The 21771-nt window shown below is 42.7% G+C and overlaps 1 protein-coding gene across 1 annotated transcript in view; it reads right to left on the minus strand.

Annotated features, from left to right (window-relative positions):
• Positions 1 to 21771, minus strand: part of LOC109870549 (glutamate dehydrogenase, mitochondrial) — a 54812-nt gene that overhangs the window by 13309 nt on the left and 19732 nt on the right. The window contains exons 2-6 of the mRNA XM_031805073.1: positions 21225 to 21305; positions 20989 to 21044; positions 12192 to 12255; positions 8687 to 8781; positions 4500 to 4679 (exon numbers count right to left, since the gene is read on the minus strand). Coding sequence (XP_031660933.1) covers positions 4500 to 4679; positions 8687 to 8781; positions 12192 to 12255; positions 20989 to 21044; positions 21225 to 21305 — 476 coding nt within the window. The remainder of the gene's footprint in view (positions 1 to 4499; positions 4680 to 8686; positions 8782 to 12191; positions 12256 to 20988; positions 21045 to 21224; positions 21306 to 21771) is intronic.

Raw genomic sequence — 21771 nt, forward strand, 5'->3', positions numbered from 1 at the left:
CACCACCAAAGCACCTCCAGACCATCACATTGCCTCCACCATCCTTGAAAGATGGCATCAAGCACTCCTCCAGCATCTTTTCATTTGTTCTACGTCTCACAAATGTCCTTTTTTGTGATACGAACACCTCAAACTTAGATTTGTCTATCCAAAACACTTTTTTCCAATCTTCCTCTGTCCAGTGTCTGTGTTCTTTATCCCATCTTAATCTTTTCTTTTTATTGGCCAGTCTGAGATATGGCTTTTTCTTTGCCACTCTGCCTAGATGGCTAGCATCCCGGAGTCGCCTCTTCACTGTTGATGGTGAGACTGGTGTTTTGCGGGTACTATTTAATGAAGCTGCCAGTTGAGGATATGTGAGGCGTCTGTTTCTCAAACTATACACTAATGTACCTGTCCTCTTGCTCAGGGCCTCCCACTCCTCCTTCTATTCTGGTTAGGGCCAGTTTGCGCTGTTCTGTGAAGGGAGTAGTACACAACGTTGTACGAGATCATCAGTTTCTTGGCAATGACTCGCATGGAATAGCCTTCATTTCTCAGAACAAGAATAGACTGATGAATTTCAGAATTAAGTTCTTTGTTTCTGGTCATTTTGAGTCTGTAATCGAACCATGCTCCAGATGCTCAACTAGTCTAAAGAAGGCCAGTTAAATCTTTAATCAGCACAACCGTTTTCAGCTGTGCTAACATAATTGCAAAAGGGTATACTGACGATCAATTAGCCTTTTAAATAAAGGATAATTTTTTAAAATGTCAATGATAAACTTGGATTAGCTAACACAACGTGCCATTGGAACACAGGAGTGATGGTTGCTAATAATTGGCCTCTGTACGCCTATGTAGGTATTCCATAAAAAATCTGCCGTTTCCAGCTACAATAGTCATTTACAACATTAACAATGTCTACACTTTATTTCTGATCAATTTGATGTTATTTTAATGGGGAGAAAATGTGCTTTTCTTTCAAAAACAAGGACATTTCTAACTGACCCCAAACTTTTGAACGGTAGTGTATATTCAAGAGTCTTTTAACGAATGTATGTTAAAATAAATAATTTAAGTAAAACAGTAAAAAGTAAAACAGATAAACAGTTCTACAACTAAACATCAAGAATCCGCAAAGTGCCTGCCCTGCCAAAAAATGCTGAGTGCTACAGTTTACATCCTGTGTTTACATCCTGTGGCGTACTGCATTAGCATCGAATAGTCCCCGCCATTTACTTTTCAGGGAAGCCAGGAACCAATACACACAGTCAGTTAGGAAGGCAAAGGCTACCTTTTTCAAACAGAAATTTGCATCCTATAGCTCTAACTCCAAAAAGTTCTGGGACACTGTAAAGTCCATGGAGAATAAGAGCACCTCCTCTCAGCTGCCCACTGCACTGAGGCTAGGAAACACCACTGATAAATCGATGATAATCAAGAATTTCAATAAGCCTTTCTCTACAGCTGGTCATGCTTTCCTCCTGGCTACCCCAACCCAGGACAACAGCTCCGTATCCCCTGCAGCTACTTGCCCAAGCCTTCCCAGCTTCTTCTTCACCCAAATCCAGATAGCAGATGTTCTGAAAGAGCTGCAAAACCTGGACCGTACAAATCAGCTGGGCTAGACAATCTGGACCCTCTCTTTCTAAAATTATCTGCCGCCATTGTTGCAACCCCTATTACTAGTCTGTTCAACCTCTCTTTCGTAGCTGGTCACTGGTGCACCTCAGCCACGCTCAAAGTACTAAACGATATCATAACCGCCATCGATAAAAGACTGTACTGTGCAGCCATCTTCATAGACTTGGCCAAGGCTTTCGACTCTGTCAATCACCGTATACTTATCGGCAGACTCAACAGCCTTGGTTTCTCTAATGACTGCCTCGCCTGGTTCACCAACTACTTCTCAGATAGAGTTCAGTGTGTCAAATCGGAGGGCCTGTTGTTCGGACCTCTGGCAGTCTCTATGGGGTTACCACAATTCTCGGGCCGACTCTTTTCTATGTATATAACAATGATGTCGCTCTTACTGCGGGTGAGTCTTTGATCCACCTTTACACAGACGACACCATTTTGTATACATCTGGCCTTTCTTTGGACACTTAACAAACCTCCAAACGAGCTTCAATGCCACACAACACTCCTTCCGTGGCCTCCAACTGCTCTTAAACGCTAGTAAAACTAAATGCATGCTCTTCAACCGATCGCTGCCTGCACCTGCCCGCCCGACTATCATCACTACTCTGGACGGTTCTGACTTAGAATATGTGGACAACTACAAATACCTAGGTGTCTGGCTAGACTGTAAACTCTCCTTCCAGACTCATATCAAGCATCTCTAATCCAAAATTAAATCTATAATCAGCTTCCTATTTCGCAACAAAGCCTCCTGTAACTCACGCTGCCAAACATACCCTCGTAAAACTGACTATCCTTCTGATCCTCGACTTCGGGCGATGTCATTTACAAAATAGCCTCCAACACTCTACTCAGCAAACTGGATGCAGTCTATCACAGTGCCATCCGTTTTGTCACCAAAGCCCAATATCCCACCCACCACTGCGACCTGTATGCTCTCGTCAGCTGGCCCTCGCTACATTTTCGTCGCCAGACCCACTGGCTCCAGGTCATCTATAAGTAGTGTCTAGGTAAAGCTCCGCCTTATCTCCCCCCACACCTCACCATAACAACACCCACCCGTAGCACGTGCTCCAGCAGGTATATCTCACTGGTCATCCCCAAATTCAACACCTCCTTTGGCTGCCTGTCCTTCCAGTTCTCTGCTGCCAATGACTGGAACAAATTGCAAAAATTGCTGAAGTTGGAGACTTATCTCCCTCACTAACTTTAAGAATCAGCTATCTGAGCAGCTTACCGATCGCTGCAGCTGTACACAGCCCATCTGTAAATAGCCCATTCAACTACCTACCTCATCCCCATATTGTTTTTATTAACTTTTTTTTGCTCTTTTGCACACCAGTATCTCTACTTGCACATCATCATCTGCACATCTATCACTCCAGTGTTCTAAATTGTAATTACTTCGCTACTATTGGCATATTTATTGCCTTACCTCCTTACTTCATTTGCACATACTGTATATAGATTTTTATATTGTGTTATTGACTGTACATTGTGTAACTGTGTTGTTTTTTGTTTTGCTTTATCTTGCTTTATCTTGGCCAGGTCGCAGTTGTAAATGAGAACTTGTTCTCAACTGGCCTACCTGGTTAAACAAAGGTGAAATAAATAAAATATATATTTTTTATTATTATTAGTTCACGGCTCTAACGCTGATGTTTTTATACAAGGAGTACATATGATGATCTTCAGAGCACACAAATACATTCAGGAGCACGATTGAATTATTTCACTAGTTTACTGATAAGAAATGTCTAAAAGTTAATGATTCCGTTGAAAGGGCCCCCGGACCGTTGGAATTTGGAAGCAAAATAGCCTCATAACATCAAAGATTCACCACTATATTTTAGTGTAAAGGTGCCTGGAAGAACCTTTTTGGGTTGCCACACTGGCAGAACCTTTCCAGTTGAAAAAGGTTCCTCAAGGAACCCCTCTGAAATGGTCTTCAAGGCATCCCTACGCAAAGGTTCAAACTGGAATCTTTTTTGGATGGAAGGGCTTACATTTTGAACCTTTTTAATAATATAGGAGGTGGCAGCCTATGAGATTGGAGGTGTGGCTTTCAGGTAGCTATTTCTGGACACCTGTTAGCGTAAATGTAATTCCTGTTCATCATGTTAAATGTGTACACTGCTACCTAAAACATTACTTGAATATTTATACATATTACATATTCTACTACAATATTAATAATATTGCTGATTACATAGTAATAAAAAGCGGCAACTATTCCAAATTTGGGATTTGAGGAGCTCATACACCTCTATTAGCTCATTGAAGCTACTAAACTGTCAGTGTTCAACCTTAACATCTAGATGACAAGACAGCAGAACAGATTCCTGGAATGACATTTTCTCTAGTGGGTGGCCAAAAAAAAGCCAAGCCCCTACTAGGCCATGCCTTCACTCCAGGGTCCCTTCTAGAACCCATTGCTACATCAAACCATTCAAGGTTCCTCCAAGATCCCCTGAACAAACCCAAGGTGAAAATATGAACCACTGACTAGCAATGGTTCCATGAGGAACTCCAGGGGTTCCTTGAGGATCTCCAGGGTTCCTCGAGTCACCACCACTAATTCTAAGAGTGTCGGTATGGGGTTGTTTTCTGCATATGCATCCTTATTTAGACACCAAACCCACTACTGGCGTGCGTGGCCAAAGACCTCAATCTTCATGTAATCCAGCAAATGTAAACGCCTGGAGTTTGCTAAACGGCATTGGCACTTGGATCGGAACCCGTCCTATGATCAGATGACATGAAAATAGAGCTCTTTGGCCATGCACACCAGTGGTGGGTTTGTCATCAAAATAAAGTATATGCGTGTAGTGTGCATATGCGTGCACGTATGTGTGTATGTGTCGGTGTGTGTGTACCTGGATTATGAATGTCTTGTCCTGGAAGCCGGGGGTCAGGCCCAGCATGCTCATGTAGGAAGCCTCGTTGATGAAGTTCTCAATGCCGTGAAACACTCCGCGACCGGTGGCTGAGATACGACCGTGGATACCGCCCTGGCTGATGGGTTTCCCTGTCACACATGCGTGGGCGTTGATGTCCTGCACACACATAGCCATTCCCAGAGGCACACACAGAGACACACACATTAGAGCATATGTTTAATTGGATTACATCTGTTGGCTGTTTGTCAAACTGTCAGATAGCATAATTATGAGAGTACCCATACTACCCTTGGTCCCGACTACTGAACCACAATACCCATACTGCTCTGTGGACCAGACTACAGAACTTCGGTACCCACACCGCTCTGGGGGTAAAACAACAGAACTATAGTACCCATACTGACCTGACAAGATATGCAGCACAGTTGCTTAAGTACAGTGCCTTCGGAAAGTATTCAGACCCATAGATTTTTCCCTACATTATGTTACATTACAGGCTTATTGTAAAACAGGTATTTTGATATTGAAAATGTATTTAAAAAAAAAAGAAATACCTCATTCAAATAAGTATTTAGACCCTTTGCTATGAGACTCAAAATTGAGCTCAGGTGAATCCTGTTTTCATTGGTTAGCCATGCGATAAATACTACAACATAATTCCACCTGTGGTAAGTTCAATAGATTGGACATGATTTGGGCTCCCGAGTGGCGCAGCGGTCTAAGCCACTGCATCTCTGTGATAGAGGCATCACTACAGACCCTGGTTCAATCCAGGCTGTATCACAACCGGCCGTGGGTAGGAGTCCCATAGGGCGGCGCACGTCCGGTTTAGGGTTTAGCCTTCATTGTAAATAAGAATTTGTTCTTAACTGACATGCCTAATTAAATAAAAAAATGAATTGGAAAGATGTTTTACAGGGGCTGGGAGACTAGTCAGGTTTGAGGGAAAGTTGAACAGAGCAAAGTACAGAGAGTTCCTTGATGAAAACCTGATCCAGAGCGCTCAGAACCTGACAGGGGCAAAGGTTCACCTTCCAACGGGACAACGACCCTAAGCACACAGCCAAGACAAAGCAAGAGTGGCTTAGGGACAAGTCCCTGAATGTCCTTGAGTGGCCCAGCCAGATCCCGGACTTGAACCCGATCGAACATCTCTGGAGAGACCTGAAAATAGCTGTGCAGCAACGCTTCACATCCAACCTGAAAGAGCTTGAGAGGATCTGCAGAGAAGAAATGGGAGAAACTCCCCAAATACAGGTGTGCCACGCTTGTGGCGTCATACCCAAGAAAACTTGAGGCTGTAATCGCTGCCAAAGTACTGCGTAAAGGGTTTATTTATATATTTATGTAAATGTGATATATCAAATCAAATCAAAATCAAATCAAATTTATTTATATAGCCCTTCGTACATCAGCTGATATCTCAAAGTGCTGTACAGAAACCCAGCCTAAAACCCCAAACAGCAAGCAATGCAGGTGTAGAAGCATTTTTTTTATATACCGTAATTGCTGGACTATAAGCCGCTACTTTTTTCCCACGCTTTGAACCTTGCGGTTTATACAACCTTGCGGTTTAACCCTAATTTTTGGATTTTTCCCGCTTTCACAAGATTCATGCCGCCAAAAAACTGAGCACCGTCACATAATGTGACGTAAATCGAGCGCGCTCAAACTTCCCATCATTCTGATTACGGTAGTCATTTTGTCACCCTCATCATGGCAAAGACACGGAGAAATGCATATGATGCAGCTTTCAAGTTGAAGGCGATCGATCTGGCTGTTGGAAAAGGGAATAGAGCTGTTGCACGGGAGCTTGGCCTTAATGAGTCGATGATAAGACGTTGGAAACAGCAGCGTGAGGAACTGACTCAGTGCAAAAAGACGACAAAAGCTTTCAGAGGGAAGAAAAGCAGATGGCCCGAACTAGAAAATGAGCTTGAAGACTGGGCCAACACACAGAGAGCAGGCGGCCGAGGTGTTTCAACTGTGCAGATCCGACTGAAAGCCAAAACAATCGCCACCGCAATGAAGTTTGAGGATTTTAGAGGTGGACCATCGTGGTGTCTATGATTTATGAGACGTAAGGGCCTGTCCATCAGGGTACGGACGAGTTTGTGTCAGCAGCTCCCCCCCGACTACGAGGAAAAAGTTTCAAACTTCCGCAAATTCACCGATGCAAAGATAGAGGAGCATTCCATCGGCCCGCACGGCATCATAAATATGGATGAGGTTCCTCTGACGTTTGACCTGCCTCTCACTCGGACTGTCAACAGGAAAGGTGAATCATCCATCACGTTGAAAACAACTGGGCATGAAAAAACGCACTTCACCTGTGTACTGAGCTGCACGGCATCGGGAGAAAAACGCAGTTCACCTGTGTTCTGAGCTGCACGGCATCGGGAGAAAAACGCAGTTCACCTGTGTTCTGAGCTGCACGGCATCGGGAGAAAAACGCAGTTCACCTGTGTTCTGAGCTGCACGGCATCTGGAGAAAAACGCAGTTCACCTGTGTTCTGAGCTGCACGGCATCGGGAGAAAAACGCAGTTCACCTGTGTTCTGAGCTGCACGGCATCGGGAGAAAAACGCAGTTCACCTGTGTTCTGAGCTGCACGGCATCGGGAGAAAAACGCAGTTCACCTGTGTTCTGAGCTGCACGGCATCGGGAGAAAAGCTTCCACCGATGTTGATTTTTAAACGCATGACGATGCCAAAAGAAACATTCCAGAGAAGAATTGTTATGAAAGTCAACAAGAAAGGATGGATGACGGAAGGCCTAATGCATGAATGGCATACGGAGTGTTACGGCAAGCGACCGGGAGGATTCTTTCACAAGAACAAGGCATTGCTCGTGTTGGACAGGATGAGGGCCCACATAACAGAATCTGTGAAAGAAGCCATCAAGAGGACAAACTCAATTCCAGCTGTGATTCCTGGGGGCAGAACAAAGTATTTGCAGCCACTGGACATCAGTGTAAATTGTGCATTTAAGGAGGCTTGGATGACAAGTGGGGAGAAATCCTTCACTAAAACGGGCCGCATGCGAAGAGCCACTTATGGTCAAGTCTGCCAGTGGGTCCTGACAGCGTGGAGCATTGTCAAAAAATTCACTATCATCAACGGGTTTCGAAAGGCTGGACTGCTGAGTGTTGTTGAGGGCAGTTCAGCGGGGAATTTGCCTCCGGATGAAAGTGACGAGAGCGACAATGAAAACGATCTAACATCGGATGAAGCAATTCTGAGGCTTTTCAACTCCGACACCGAAGGAGATGACTTCAGTGGTTTCAGTGCACAGGAGGAGGAAGATAGTGACCAATGACTTTACTGGTAGGCTGCTGTTTAATTTTTGTTACAAGCCGTGTTTCGTTTAAAGGCTGTGTAAAGTTAATTTGTTTCAATGTACCGGTAGGCACCTGCGGCTTATAGACATGTGCAGCGTATTTATGTACAAAATACATCTTTTTTTTTTATCAGTTGGTGCGGTTTATATTCAGGTGCGCTTAATAGTCCAGCAATTACGGTATACATTAGCAAAAATGTATAAAAACCTGTTTTTGTTTTGTCGTTATGGGGTATAGTGTGTAGATTGATGAGGGGATAAAAACAATTTAATACATTTTAGAATAAGGCTGTAATGAAACAAAACCTGGAAAAAGTCAAAGGGTCTGAATACTTTCCTAAGGCACCGTATATGGAGTGTTCGAGGGGATCGGCCTGAGCAAGGCTCTGTGAGGATTCGCTAATCACATAATCGTTTATTTTTTTATTTTTTTTAAAGCTATGTCATTTGTAGATGGAGCGCACAGAGGGCCTGAGAGTTGTAATCCGTCTCCCTCTACACACCCTGCAAACTACAACTAAGGGTCTTTACTACTGTAGTGGAAGGAGAACTGGAGAGATAAAAACAGAGAGGGGGAGGGATTTTGACGGAGAAAGAGTGACCACATATGCCCTGTACCTATTTTCACCTCTCAGTGGGGAATATGTAACCCTCTGTCAGTATCCAGCCTGGCATTAGGGCTGTACACGCACCACACTGTGAGACACTGACTGGCCATAGGTTACTCTGAGCTCAGTATGGGAATGAATGGCCAAACACTACACAATAATGACTTCGGTCGTGTTGGGATCAGTGTGTGTGTGTTGTGTGTGTGCGGTAACTCACAGTGTGTGCAATGGTGTTGGCGTATGTGTCAGCGATCCAGGACATCTCTCTCTCTCCGGTGCTCATGTCAGGAGCAGGCACATCAATACCTGGCCCTAAGGGGAGGAGGGGGAAGGGGCGTAAAGGTATATGTGAGGAAGGGGAGCATGTACACACCCTATATACTTATCTCCCGTACGTACGCACACACAGCTTTTTTTGCTCACAAACATACACAATCAAACACTACACATGTTTGAGATAAACGTATTAATATATCTCTATACTTGTACATAGGGTTGCAAAGGGTTGGAAATCTTCTGGTAAGTTTCCGGAATTTGGGGAATTTTGCTTAAATTCATCAAAAAAGTTAGCTTTTAACAGTGAACATTTTTTGTGGGATACACATAGGCAAGTCTTGGTCTTCTGACATATTTTGGTTAAACTATCCAGAATTCAATGGAATTGCAACCCTCTGCATGCACAGTGCACTCTTCCATCACATGTACAGCTGATTCTCAAGATCTTGCACACGATGGAGATGCTATTGAGCCCACACTACTATACTGTCTGAGCCTAGGACTACATGCTTTCTGGTAAGTTTTGATTACAATACTGGATGGGGTGAATATATTTTATATGACATACATTATATTTTGTTAACTAGTAAATAGTAGCCTACATCAAAGTGTGTTTAAATCATTTAGAACTTGTTAACAATTTCTGCTAGTTAGTTTTTACTGCCATATAGGTTTTAGCTTGCTGGAGCCTGCTAACTGAGGAGTGTTAATTCACCTGTTTCCATACATGTTCCACTTTAAAACATTTATCATCTTACAAAGGAGTTGTTTAATCTAACTGCTTAGCTATTTATCTGTACATGGAATTGTATTTGTTTTTTTACAACAAAAAATCTAATCTTTACAGGAAAATGTCACAGGCACTATCTGATGTGTGGAGACATTTCACTGCAGCTAATGTAGAAGGAAAAGCTGTGTACATTTGCAAATACTGTGCCTCATATGTGAAGAATGCAACAAAGATGCAGAATCATCTGGCCAAGTGCATAAAGTTCCCTCACCGCTCACAACAAGCAACCTTTGACAAAAGTCCCTCTACTTCTATTCAAGGTAAAAATGATGAATCAGACACCTTATCGATAACAACAGCTCATGGTCCTCCTGGAATCAGAAGTTTTTTTTTTGACTCAATGTAGGAACGTAGTCAGAGAAATGCTGACGAATGACTTGCTTGAGCTGTGTATGCAACTGGTTCACTTCTGATGCTCACAGGCAATGTGTATTGGAAGAGATTTCTGAATGTTCTTCGCCCAGCATACACCCCTCCAACCAGACATGCTTTATCTACTAATTTGCTGGATGCAGAGTTCAAGTGAAGGTCAAGCAAATCATAGAGAAAGCAGACTGTATTACAATCATCTCTGATGGGTGGTCGAATGTTCGTGGGCAAGGAATAATTATCATCATCATCATCATCTCCCCTAAACCAGTATTCTACAAGAGCACAGACACAAGTGACAGACACACCGGTCTCTACATTGCAGATGAGCTGAAGACAGTCATCAATGACCTTGGACCACAGAAGGTATTTTCGCTGGTAACAGGCAATGCTGTGAACATGAAGGATGCTTGGTCTAAAGTGGAGGAGTCCTACCCTCACATCACACCCATTGGCTGTGCTGCTCATGCATTGAATCTGCTCCTCAATGACATCATGGTACTGAAAACAATGGATACACTCTACAAGAGAGCCAAGGAAATGGTTAGGTATGTGAAGGGTCATCAAGATATAGCAGCAATTTACTTCACCAAGCAAAGTGAGAAGAATAAGAGCACCACATTGAAGCTGTCCAGTCACACCCGTTGGGGTGGTGTTGTCATCATGTTTGACAGTCTCCTGGAGGGGAAGGAGTCTCTCAAAGAAATTGCCATATCACAGTCTGCCGAAATGGACAGCCCCATCAAGAGGACCCTCCTGGATGATGTTTTTTGAGAGTGGTAAGCAGCCTGAAACCTATAGCAGGAGCCATTGCACCGATTGAGGGAGACAATGCCATCCTGTCTGATGTTCAGACTCTGCTTGCAGATGTAAGAGAAGAAATCCGTAATGCCCTGCCCACTTCACTGTTGCTCCAAGCAGAGGAAACTACAATTCTGAAATGCATCAAAAAGCGTGAAGACTTCTGTCTGAAGCCCAAACACGCCGCAGCGTTCATGTTGGACCCCAAGTACGCTGGCAAGAGCATCCTGTCTGGTGCAGAGATCAACAAGGCCTATGGTGTCATCACTACCATGTCTCGCCACATTGGCCTGGATGAGGGCCAGGTTCTTGGCAGTCTGATGAAGTACACTTCCGAGCAAGGGCTTTGGGATGGAGATGCAATACGGCAGTCCTGCCAACATATCTCATCAGCCACCTGGTGGAAGGGACTTTGAGGATCTGAGACTCTTTCCCCTGTTGCCGCCATCATCCTCCAAATCCCACCAACATCAGCGGCCTTAGAGCGCAACTGGTCCTTGTTTGGGTTGAAAAATTGGTGGCCATCCTTGCAAATTTTAGGCTTTTTGAGCCTGAAAACGAGCCATCCTCAACGTGGTTAGAAAGTGACAGTGAAGATGAGGCCTCAGAGTCTGATGTTCAAGAGGTGGACATTGAGGAGGTCCAGAGAGAAGACATGGAAGCCTGAGAGGAAGACATGGAAGCCGGAGAGGAAGACAACCAAAGCTTTAGTTTCTAGACTATCATTTTACAGATGTATGTTGAAAACGTTTTTGGGCGATGCGATGGATCATTGGTGATCATCCCATGTGAAGAGTCAAATAATTTAATTAAAGTTCAATTAAACTAAATTGTTTAATCATTTGCAATTATGTCTACTTATAAGAAGGTAAAAGGTTTATGTTTCTGTCTCCATATGATATTGTAAATATATCCAATGCAAAAAACATCTACATTTAAATAGTATTAATAATAATTTGCATATATTTTGGTTAATTCCCATATAATTCAGTTAATTCACATATATTCCCTTTAATTCCCAAGGAAAGTTTCCACCTTTGAATATTCCCCAAAATTTGCAACCCTACTTGTACATATTCTAAATATACACCAACTAGTTAGTTTCTACAGTATATGCTTACTATATGTTTAACACTGTACAGTGGCTGACTGGAGCTTTCTGAATGCCCACTATACCCTGATGGCAGAGAGAGAGACATGTCTAAATACCAGACTCTCTGTGGTATAAACAGGGTGTGGTATGTAGCGAGGGACATTCTCATGTGTTCCCGGGGCCCCAACACCTGGAGGACGGAGGGGGGAGGGGGGAGGAAGGAGGAGGAGCTGACTGACTGGAAGGGGGGGTCTACTACCCCATCACTATTATTACATGTAAGGGAGAGACATCTCTATGTGTTTTGAGTTAACATGTCGCAGTCATTAGCATACAGGATCATAGGGGACAACTGGCTACGTAAGACTGTGTGAGGCACACAGTCACGCTTACCGATGAAGCCTTTCTTGGCCAGCTCAATGGTAAACCTCCTAGTGATCTTCTCCAGCTCATTGTCCTAGAGAGAGAGAGAGAGAGAGAGAGAGAGAGAGAGAGAGAGAGAGAGAGAGAGAGCAATGTTAACTTTTCATTTCTAATCGTTTTTTGTTAATATTTATGGCAATATATGGCAATGCAAACACGTTTCCCATGACAATAAAGAAAGGCCCTTTGCATGTAATTGAATTGAGATGAGGGAGAGAGCGCAATGGAGAGAGAGGGGAAATAAAGAGGGCGAGAGAGAGAGTGAGAAAAAGAAAGGGGAGAGCGATAAAGAGAATTGATTGATCACAGTGTGCACAAGTAGAGAGAGGGGGAGGGGTGGGTCTCTGCCAGCTGAAGGACATACTAGTGGAGACACTGTGACTGTCCCCGTCCAAAAATATTGGTCGTAAGTTCTTAACGTGTATTTTTTTGTTGTTATACATACACACCTTATGTGTTTTAACAAAATCAACTATAGTGAGCTTGTCTGATGCTTTAAGCGAGCTGTTTTTAATTGAGATGGAATCGCCTCTTCACTGTTGATGTTGAGACTGGTGTTTGGCGGGTACTATTTAATGAAACTGCCAGTTGAGGACTTGTGAGGCGTCTGTTTCTCAAACTAGACACTCTAATGTACTTGTCCTCTTGCTCAGTTGTGTACCGGGGCCTCCCACTCCCCTTTCTATTCTGGTTAGGGCCAGTTCTGTGAAGGGAGTAGTATACAGCGTTGTACGAGATCTTCAGCTTCTTGGCAATTTCTCACATGGAAAAGCCTTGATTTCTCAGAACAAGAATAGACTGATGAGTTTCAGAAGAATGTTATTTGTTTCCGGCCATTTTGGGACTTTAAATCGAACCCACAAACTAGTCTAAAGAAGGCCAGTTGTATTGCTTATTTAAACCTGCACAACAGTTTTCAGCTGTGCTAACATAAGGGTTTTCTAATGATCAATTAGCTAATCCAAGTTTATCATTTTAAAAGGCGAACACAACGTGCCATTGGAAACGCAGGAGTGATGGTTGCTGATAATGGGCCTCTTTACGCCTATGTAGAAATATTTTATTTAAAAAGAAATCTACAGTTTCCAGCTACAATAGTCATTTACAACATTAACAATGTCTACACTGTATTTCTGATCAATTTGATGTTATTTTAATGAAGAAGAAAAAACCGAGAAAAAAACCCGGCTTTTCTTTCAAAAACAAGGACATTTCTAAGTGACCCCAAACGTTTGGACGGTAGTGTACGTTGGCAGTAGAATGGCCTTACTGACGAGCTCGGTGACTTTCAACATGGCACCGACATAGGATGCCACCTTCCCAACAAGTCAGTTCGTCAAATTTCAGCCCTGCTAGAGTTGCCCCGGTCAACTGTAAGTGCTGTTATTGTGAAGTGGAAACGTCTAGGAGCAACAATGGCTCGCTGCGAAGTGGTAAGCCACACAAGCTAACAGAACAGGACCGCCGGGTACTGAAGCGCGTAGCAAGGTAAAAATTGTCTGTCCTTGGTTGCAACACTCACTACCGAGGTCCAAACTGCCTCTGGAAGCAATGTCAGCACAAGAACTGTTCGTCGGGAGAATCATGAAATCTGTATGCATGGCCAAGCAGCCGCAAACAAGCCCAAGATCACCATGCACAATGCCAAGTTGTCGGCTGGAGTGCCGCCATTGGATTCTTGAGCAGTGGAAATGCGTTCTCTGGAGTGATCTGGCAGTCCAACGGACAAATCTGGGTTTGGTGGATGCCAGGAGAATGCAACCTGCCCCAATGCATAGTGCAAACTGTAAAGTCTGGTGGAGGAGGAATGATGGTCTGGGGCTGTTTTTCATAGTTTGGGCTAGGCCACTTAGTTCCAGTGAAGGGAAATCTTAATGTTACAGCATACAATGACATTCTAGACAATTCTTCCAACTTTGTGGCAACAGTTTGGGGAAGTCCTTTTCCTGTTTCAGCATGACAATGCCCTGTGCACAAAGTGAGGTCCATACAGAAATGGTTTGTCGAAATCGGTGATGAAGAACTTCATTGGCCTGCACAGAGCCCTGAACTCAACCCCATGGAACACCTTTGGGATGAATTGGAACGTCGACTGTGAGCCAGGCCTACTCGCCGAACATCAGCACCAGACCTCACAAATGGTCTTGAGGCTGAATGGAAGCAAGTCACCGCAGCAATGTTCCAACATCTAGTAGAAATCATTCCCAGAAGAGTGGAGTCTGTTATAGTAGCATTAGGGGGGGGACCAACTCCATATTAATGCCCATGCTTTTGGAATGAGATGTTCGATGAGCAGTCCACATACTTTTGGTCATGTAGTCTATCTATGACATAATGTTATAACAGAAAGCCATAGCAAACAGCCCTAACGCCAAAGGATATAAATAAACAGTATATCGTGCTCTGTGGTGAGTGTCTGTGTGTAGAGAGCAGGAGAAATGAGGAGATGCTAAAAGGATAAGACTAAACCTCTGATTTTCTTCTATGCTGGAGGGGAAAAGACAGAAAGTGTGTGTGTGTAAAGGGGTCACTGGAATATATCACTGATGTGACAGGGAGTAAGATATGCTTCCTGTGCATCAGAGCGTTCCCACCATAATCGCCTGCTATGGTGTGTGTGTGTGTGTGTGTGCGTGCGTGTCAGGGTTTCCGTGGCCCTGGACATTTTAATTTAATGGACATTTCAGAAATGTACTGGACCCATATGCATTGGGTGCGTAACCTGATTAGGGCACCCACCCACAGTGCTCAGGGTGACAGAAATCACATGTAGATGATGGTAAATCGTATTAACAGAACATGCAACTCGAGGATGCAACGATGTGTGGTCCTTCTTACCGAATTCTGATGCGCACTTTGAAGACCTTAGAATAACTGCCACATTTACTTTTCCTGTGCCAACAACATCAATAACGAACAGCAACATCACTAGCCTATGTCAAGAAACTGTCCCCAAAGTAGAACATTTGAACAATTCTATTGGTCAGATTGCCGAGAAAGAAATAGCCTATTCTGAACAGACTCTGGGACAGTTGTGGGATGATAGAGCCCAAATTCAAACAACCAGTAGGCCTAGGCTACATTAAAAAATAAAAACATTTACAGCAATGAGTTTAAAGCAGCAGATCAAAATGTTTAGCTTAAAATGTTGATCAACTATTATTTCTTCACATTATAAGCGCAGCAATGTGCACAAGGAAGTAGGCTACGTACGAATGTTCGTTCCTTAATGCAATTAGTGGGAAAACACTGTTGTCAAAAGCTCACTGCACATGCGAGCGGTTTCATGCGGCAGATGAAAATATCCGTTTGAAATGTAGAAAAAAGGGGAAATCTAATCTGCAATAACTTGCAATGGGTTGCTAATATGACTAGGAATCTGCCTTTGGCTCCTGGACAATGAAAAAAAGTATATATAAAATAATTTCCTCCAGGGATATGGTCTGATTTTGGCTAGGCTACTTTGAGGCAAGGTAAGACATGCTCATAATATGGAGTACGGCATTCCGGTTTCAAACAATTAAATACAGTACCAGTCAAAAGTTTGGACACACTTCCTCTTTCAAGGGTGTTCTTTATTTGTACTATTTTCTACATTGTAGAATAATAATGAAGACATCAAAACGATGAAATAACACATACGGAATCAAGTAGCCTGCCTTCCGTTGCCTACAGCAGCTTGAGAAAGTATTCACCCCCATGGCATTTTTCCTATTTTGTTTGCTTAAACCTGGAATTAAAATAGATATTAAAATAGACATTTTTTTTGGGGGGGGAGGAACAAACAAGAAATAAGACACAAAAACAGAAAACTTGAGGGTGCATGACTATTCACACCCCAAAGTCAATACTTTGTAGAGCCACCTTTTGCAACAATTACAGCCGCAAGTATCTTGGAGTATGTCTCTATAAGCTTGGCACATCTAGCCACTGGGATTTTTGCCTATTCTTCAAGGCAAAAATGCTCCAGATCCTTCAAGTTGGATGGGTTCCACTGGTGTACAGCAATCTTTAAGACATACCACTGATTTACAATTGGATTGGGGTCTGGGCTTTTCCAAGACATTTAAATGTTTTCCCTTAAATCACTCAAATGTTGCTTTCGTATGCATACGGTCATTGTCCTGCTGAAAGGTGAACCTCCGTCCCAGTCTCAAATTTCTGGAAGACAAACAGGTTTCCCTCAAGAATTTTTCTGTATTTAATGCCCTCCATCATTCCTTAAATTCTGACCAGTTTCCCAGTCCCAGTCCCAGCATGATGCTGCCACCACCATGCTTCACTGTGGGGATGGTTTTCTCGGGCTGATGAGAGCTGTTGGGTTTGCGCCAGACATAGAATTTTCCTTGATGGCCAAAAAGCTACATTTTAGTCTCATCTGACCAGAGTACCTTCTTCCATATGTTTGGGGAGTCTCCCACATGCCTTTTGGCGAACACCAAACTTGTTTGCTTATTATTTTCTTTAAGTAATTACTTTTTTTCTGGCCACTCTTCCGTAAAGCCCAGCTCTGTGGAGTGTACGGCTTAAAGTGGTCCTATGGACAGATACTCTACTGTGAAGCTTTGCAGCTCCTTCAGGGTTATCCTTGGTCTCTTTGTTGCCTCTCTGATTAATGCCCTCCTTGCCTGGTCCGTGAGTTTTGGTGGGCGGCCCTCTCTTGGCAGGTTTGTTGTGGTGCCATATTCTTTCAATCTTTTAACAATGGATTTAAAATGGTGCTCTGTGAGACGTTCAAAGATTCAGATCTTTTTTATAACCCAACCCTGATCTGTACTTCTCCACAACTTTGTCCCTGACCTGTTTGGAGAGCTCCTTGGTCTTCATGGTGTCGCTTGCTTGGTGGTGCCCCTTCCTTAGTGGTGTTGCAGACTCTGGGGCCTTTCAGAACAGGTGTATATATACGGAGATCATGTGACAGATCATGTGACACTTAGATCGCACACAGGTGGGCTTTATTTAACTAATTGTGTGACTTCTGAAGGTAATTGGTCGCACCAGATCTTATTTAGAGGCTTCATAGCAAAGGGGGTGAATACATATGCACGAACCAGTTTTCCGTTTTTATTTACATTTTTTGATACAAATATTTTTTTTCATTTCACTGCACCAATTTGGACTATTTTGTGTATGTCCATTACATGAAATCCAAATAAAAATCCATTTACATTACAGCAAAATAGAAAAAACGCCAAGGGATGAATACTTTTGCAAGGCACTGTATGTATTTGCTGTTTGAGATGCTGTAGCAGCAGCTCTCACGCTGTCTGACAGATTTTCCACTCAAAGGCTCTGTATGCCATACACGTGTGATGAAAAGGATAGGACTACATAACGAATATACTGTACACACGCGGCAATTTAATTCCACCAGAGACCGATAAGCATGCCCAGTCTAAAGTATTTTCATCGACTGGTATTTCCATCAATTAATAGGCTAACAATGGGATTTGTTCTTCTTCTCCCAGTTTGTCCGGCTGCAATTTTATTTATCTACTTTTAAAAAATGTTTTAAAAAAACAGTCTATTAACAGCTAACGGAAACCCAGTGCGTGTGTGTTTGTGGTGGAGAAGAGCCAGTAAGCAGGCCAATCTTTCACTACCAGTTTTCAGTCTCATGTCAGAATGAGACGTTAATCCTTGTTTCTCAAAGGTCAAATTTCAAAGTTGTTCCAAACATTTCTAAGCGTTTAAGGTTAAGTTTAACTCTGAATTTCTAAGGATAGGGTTAAATTCAGACATTAAGGTAAGGGTTGTTTGGAATAGGCTTAAATGTTTTTAATATAATTGTTTTTCTCTCTGGATTCAAGCTAAACCGAAACCTACTTGAAGGTAAAAGCACTCACTGTTGCCCCTAGTAGCAGGTTTCCACGTCATCTCCCTCAGCCATAGATGGATGTCGAATACTGAACACTTGTATCACGGGTAACCTGGCTGCTCTTTCCCCTACATGACACAACTACACACACACTTGTGTGAGTCTTCTCAGATATGACGCTATAGCTTTACACACTTCGATTTGCGCAGTTTCTCCCATTCTTTTATGCATATCCTCTCAAGCTCTGGCCTCTCAAGGACATTCAGAGACTTGTCCTGAAGCCACTCCTGCATTGTCTTGGCTGTGTGCTTAAGGTCATTGTCTTGTTGGAAAGTGAACCTTCACCCCAGTCTGAGGTCCTGAGCTCTCTGGAGCAGGTTTTCATTAAGGATCTTTCTGTACTTTGCACCATTAATCCTTCCCTTGATCCTGACAAGTCTCCCAGTCCCTGCTGCTGAAAAACATCCCCAAGCATGATGCTGCCACCACCATACCTTATGGTAGAGGGATGGTGCCAGATTTCCTCCAGACATAACGCTTGGCCTTCAGGCCAAAGAGTTCCATCTTGGTTTCATCAGACCAGAGAATTTTGTTTCTCATGGTCTGAGTCTTTATGTGCCTTTTGGCAAACTCCAAGCGGGCTGTCGTGTGCCTTTTACTGAGGAGTGGCTTCTGTCTGGCCACTCTACCATAAAGGCCTGATTGCTGGAGTGCTGCAGAGATGGCAGTCCTTCTGGAAGGTTCTCCCATCACCACAGATGAACTTTGGAGCTTTGACCATTGGGTTCTTGGTCACCTCCCTGACCAAGCCCCCCTCCCCTCCAAACTTTTACAGTTTTTCTTGATTGCTTAAACACAAAAACTGGTTCCTTTAGCACAAAAACCCATACTCTTACATCATTCCCAAAAACACACACACACAACCACACACACACACGTTTCCCATAACCGTAAACACTATTCACCTGTTTCCACACGTTTCAATTAGAGGTCGATCGATTATGATTTTTCAATGCTGATACCAATTATTGGAGGACCAAAAAAAGCTGATACCGATTAATTGGCCGATATATGAATGAACACTTATTTTAACTTAGTATAATACATCAATAAAATCAATTTAGTCTCAAACAAATAATGAAACATGTTCAATTTGGTTTAAATAATGCAAAAACAAAGTGCTGGAGAAGAAAGTAAAAATGCAATATGTGCCATGTAAAAAAGCTAACCTTTTAAGTTCCTTGCTCAGAACATGAGGAAAAATGAAAGCTGGTGGTTCCTTTTAACATGAGTCTTCAATATTCCCAGGTAAGAAGTTTTAAGTTGTAGTTATTATAGAAATTATAGGACTATTTCTCTCTATAGCATTTGTATTTCATATACCTTTGACTATTGGATGTTCTTATTGGCACTATAGTATTGCCAGCCTAATCTCGGGAGTTGATAGGCTTGAACTCATAAACAGCGCAATGCTTGAAGCACAGCAAAGAGCTCCTGGCAAATGCAGGAAGTGCTGTTTGAATGAATGCTTACGAGCCTGCTGGTGCCTATCACCGCTCAGTCAGACTGCTCTATCAAATCATAGACTTAATTATAATATAATAACACACAGAAATATGAGCCGTAGGTCATTAATATGGTCAAAACCTGGAAACTATAATTTCGAAAACAAAACATTTATTCTTTCAGTGAAATACGGAACCGTTCCATATTTTATCTAAAGGGTCGCATCCCTAAGTCTAAATATTGCTGTTACATTGCACAACCTTCAATGTTATGTCATAATTATGTACAATTCTGGGGAATTAATTATGGTCTTTGTTAGGAGGAAATGGTCTTCACACAGTTCGCAACGAGCCAGGCCGCCCAAACTGCTGCATATAGCCTGACTCTGTTGCACAGAACGCAAGAGAAGTGACACAATTTCCCTAGTTAAAATAAATTAATGTTAGCAGGCAATATTAACTAAATATGCAGGTTTAAAAATATATACTTGTCTATTGATTTTAAGAAAGGCATTGATGTTTATGGTTAGGTACACATTGGTGCAACGACAGTGCTTTTTTCGCGAATGCGCTTGTTAACTTCTTGGATATAGGGGGTGCTCTTTTAATTTTTGGATAAAAAAACGTTCCCGTTTTAAACAAGATATTTTGTCATGAAAAGATGCTCGACTATGCATATAATTGACAGTTTTGGAAAGAAAACACTCTGACGATATTGTCTGTGAGTGCCACAGAACTGATGCTACAGGCGAAACCAAGATGAAATTTCAAACAGGAAGTGCATACAACAAGGCACAACTCCTTCAATTTCTAGATCAAATCAAATTTATTTATATAGCCCTTCGTACATCAGCTGATATCTCAAAGTGCTGTACAGAAACCCAGCCTAAAACCCCAAACAGCAAGCAATGCAGGTGTAGAAGCACGGTGGCTAGGAAAAACACCCTAGAAAGGCCAAAACCTAGGAACAATAACATTATTCAACAGGAAGGGGAGCCAGGGCAACCAGAGAAAGCCCCATATGTTGTCATTCAGGATAACATATGGATTGGCTCTGGTTCGCGCCTTGTTCAATGACCACCCCAGGTTCACTGTTCTTTTTTTGCCAGCATATTCCCCATTTCTGAATCCGAATTAGGAATTTTTCTCAGTATGGCGGTGGAGAATGTATGACCGCAACCCCTACGCACAGCAAAACCTCCTGAAGGCAATGGTGGTCTGTGGTGATGTGTCTGTGGAGTCTATCCAGGGTTTTTCTTTTTTTGCAAAAAAAAATGCAATATTTTTTCCCTTTTTCATTATGTGTGTAGATTGATGAAGAATTATCATTTGTTTTAAATACATTTTAGAATAAGGCTGTAACAAAATGGAAAAAGTCAAGGGGTCTGAATACTTTCCGAATGCACTGTATGCGGGTATGTTTGTGCGTGTCTGATGGACTTACAGAGTAATTTTTGACGTTGATCTTGACACCAGCTTTAGCCCCTCCGAAGGGTACATCTGGAGAGAGAGAATAAAGCTTAAAAATTGGGGCTTAAGAACACACAAACACGCACACACACTTCATTGCTTTGAAAACAGCTCACCGAAAATGCTAAGAAAAAGTGTGTATATTTGCATGAATTCAGGAACATCAAGGCATGAATGAGATGTGAACATAGAGGAAGGAGAGGGACTTACCGACCACGGCACACTTGTATGTCATCAGAGAGGCCAGAGCCTTCACCTCATCAACAGACACCTCTTCACTGTAGCGGATACCTGCACACAGACACACAAACATAGGAAGTTAACGACCAACAATAACATAACAAAACTAGTTACGACTTTTACTTCCTTTAGATAGTCAAGTTTGATCGTCTTCTAACATAACACAACACACAGTAAAGTTGACAGGAAGCCAGTAGGGAAGCCATTAGGGATGTTATGATTCACCGATAAGCATCAGTCCGTGGACCACAAACCCATCCAAATGTAGCACGCATTGGTCCGAAAATCATTTCGAACACTACAAATTCCAGGTTCCCAATTTTTTGGGGCTCATATTACATTGTCTCTACCTTCCAAAATAACTAATGCGACCTCTCCTTTAGTGTCAATCTGCATGTAAAATGTGAACAGTCATTGATCTACAAGTCATTTTGCATGCAGAACATCCCCAGGCAATATCAGTGGCCTAGTCAAACTGCGCACTGTGCCCAGCTTCACGCGCTGGCCAACGCGCGGT

This window comes from Oncorhynchus kisutch, linkage group LG25, assembly GCF_002021735.2.
Source record: "Oncorhynchus kisutch isolate 150728-3 linkage group LG25, Okis_V2, whole genome shotgun sequence".
NCBI classification, from domain to species: domain Eukaryota; kingdom Metazoa; phylum Chordata; class Actinopteri; order Salmoniformes; family Salmonidae; genus Oncorhynchus; species Oncorhynchus kisutch.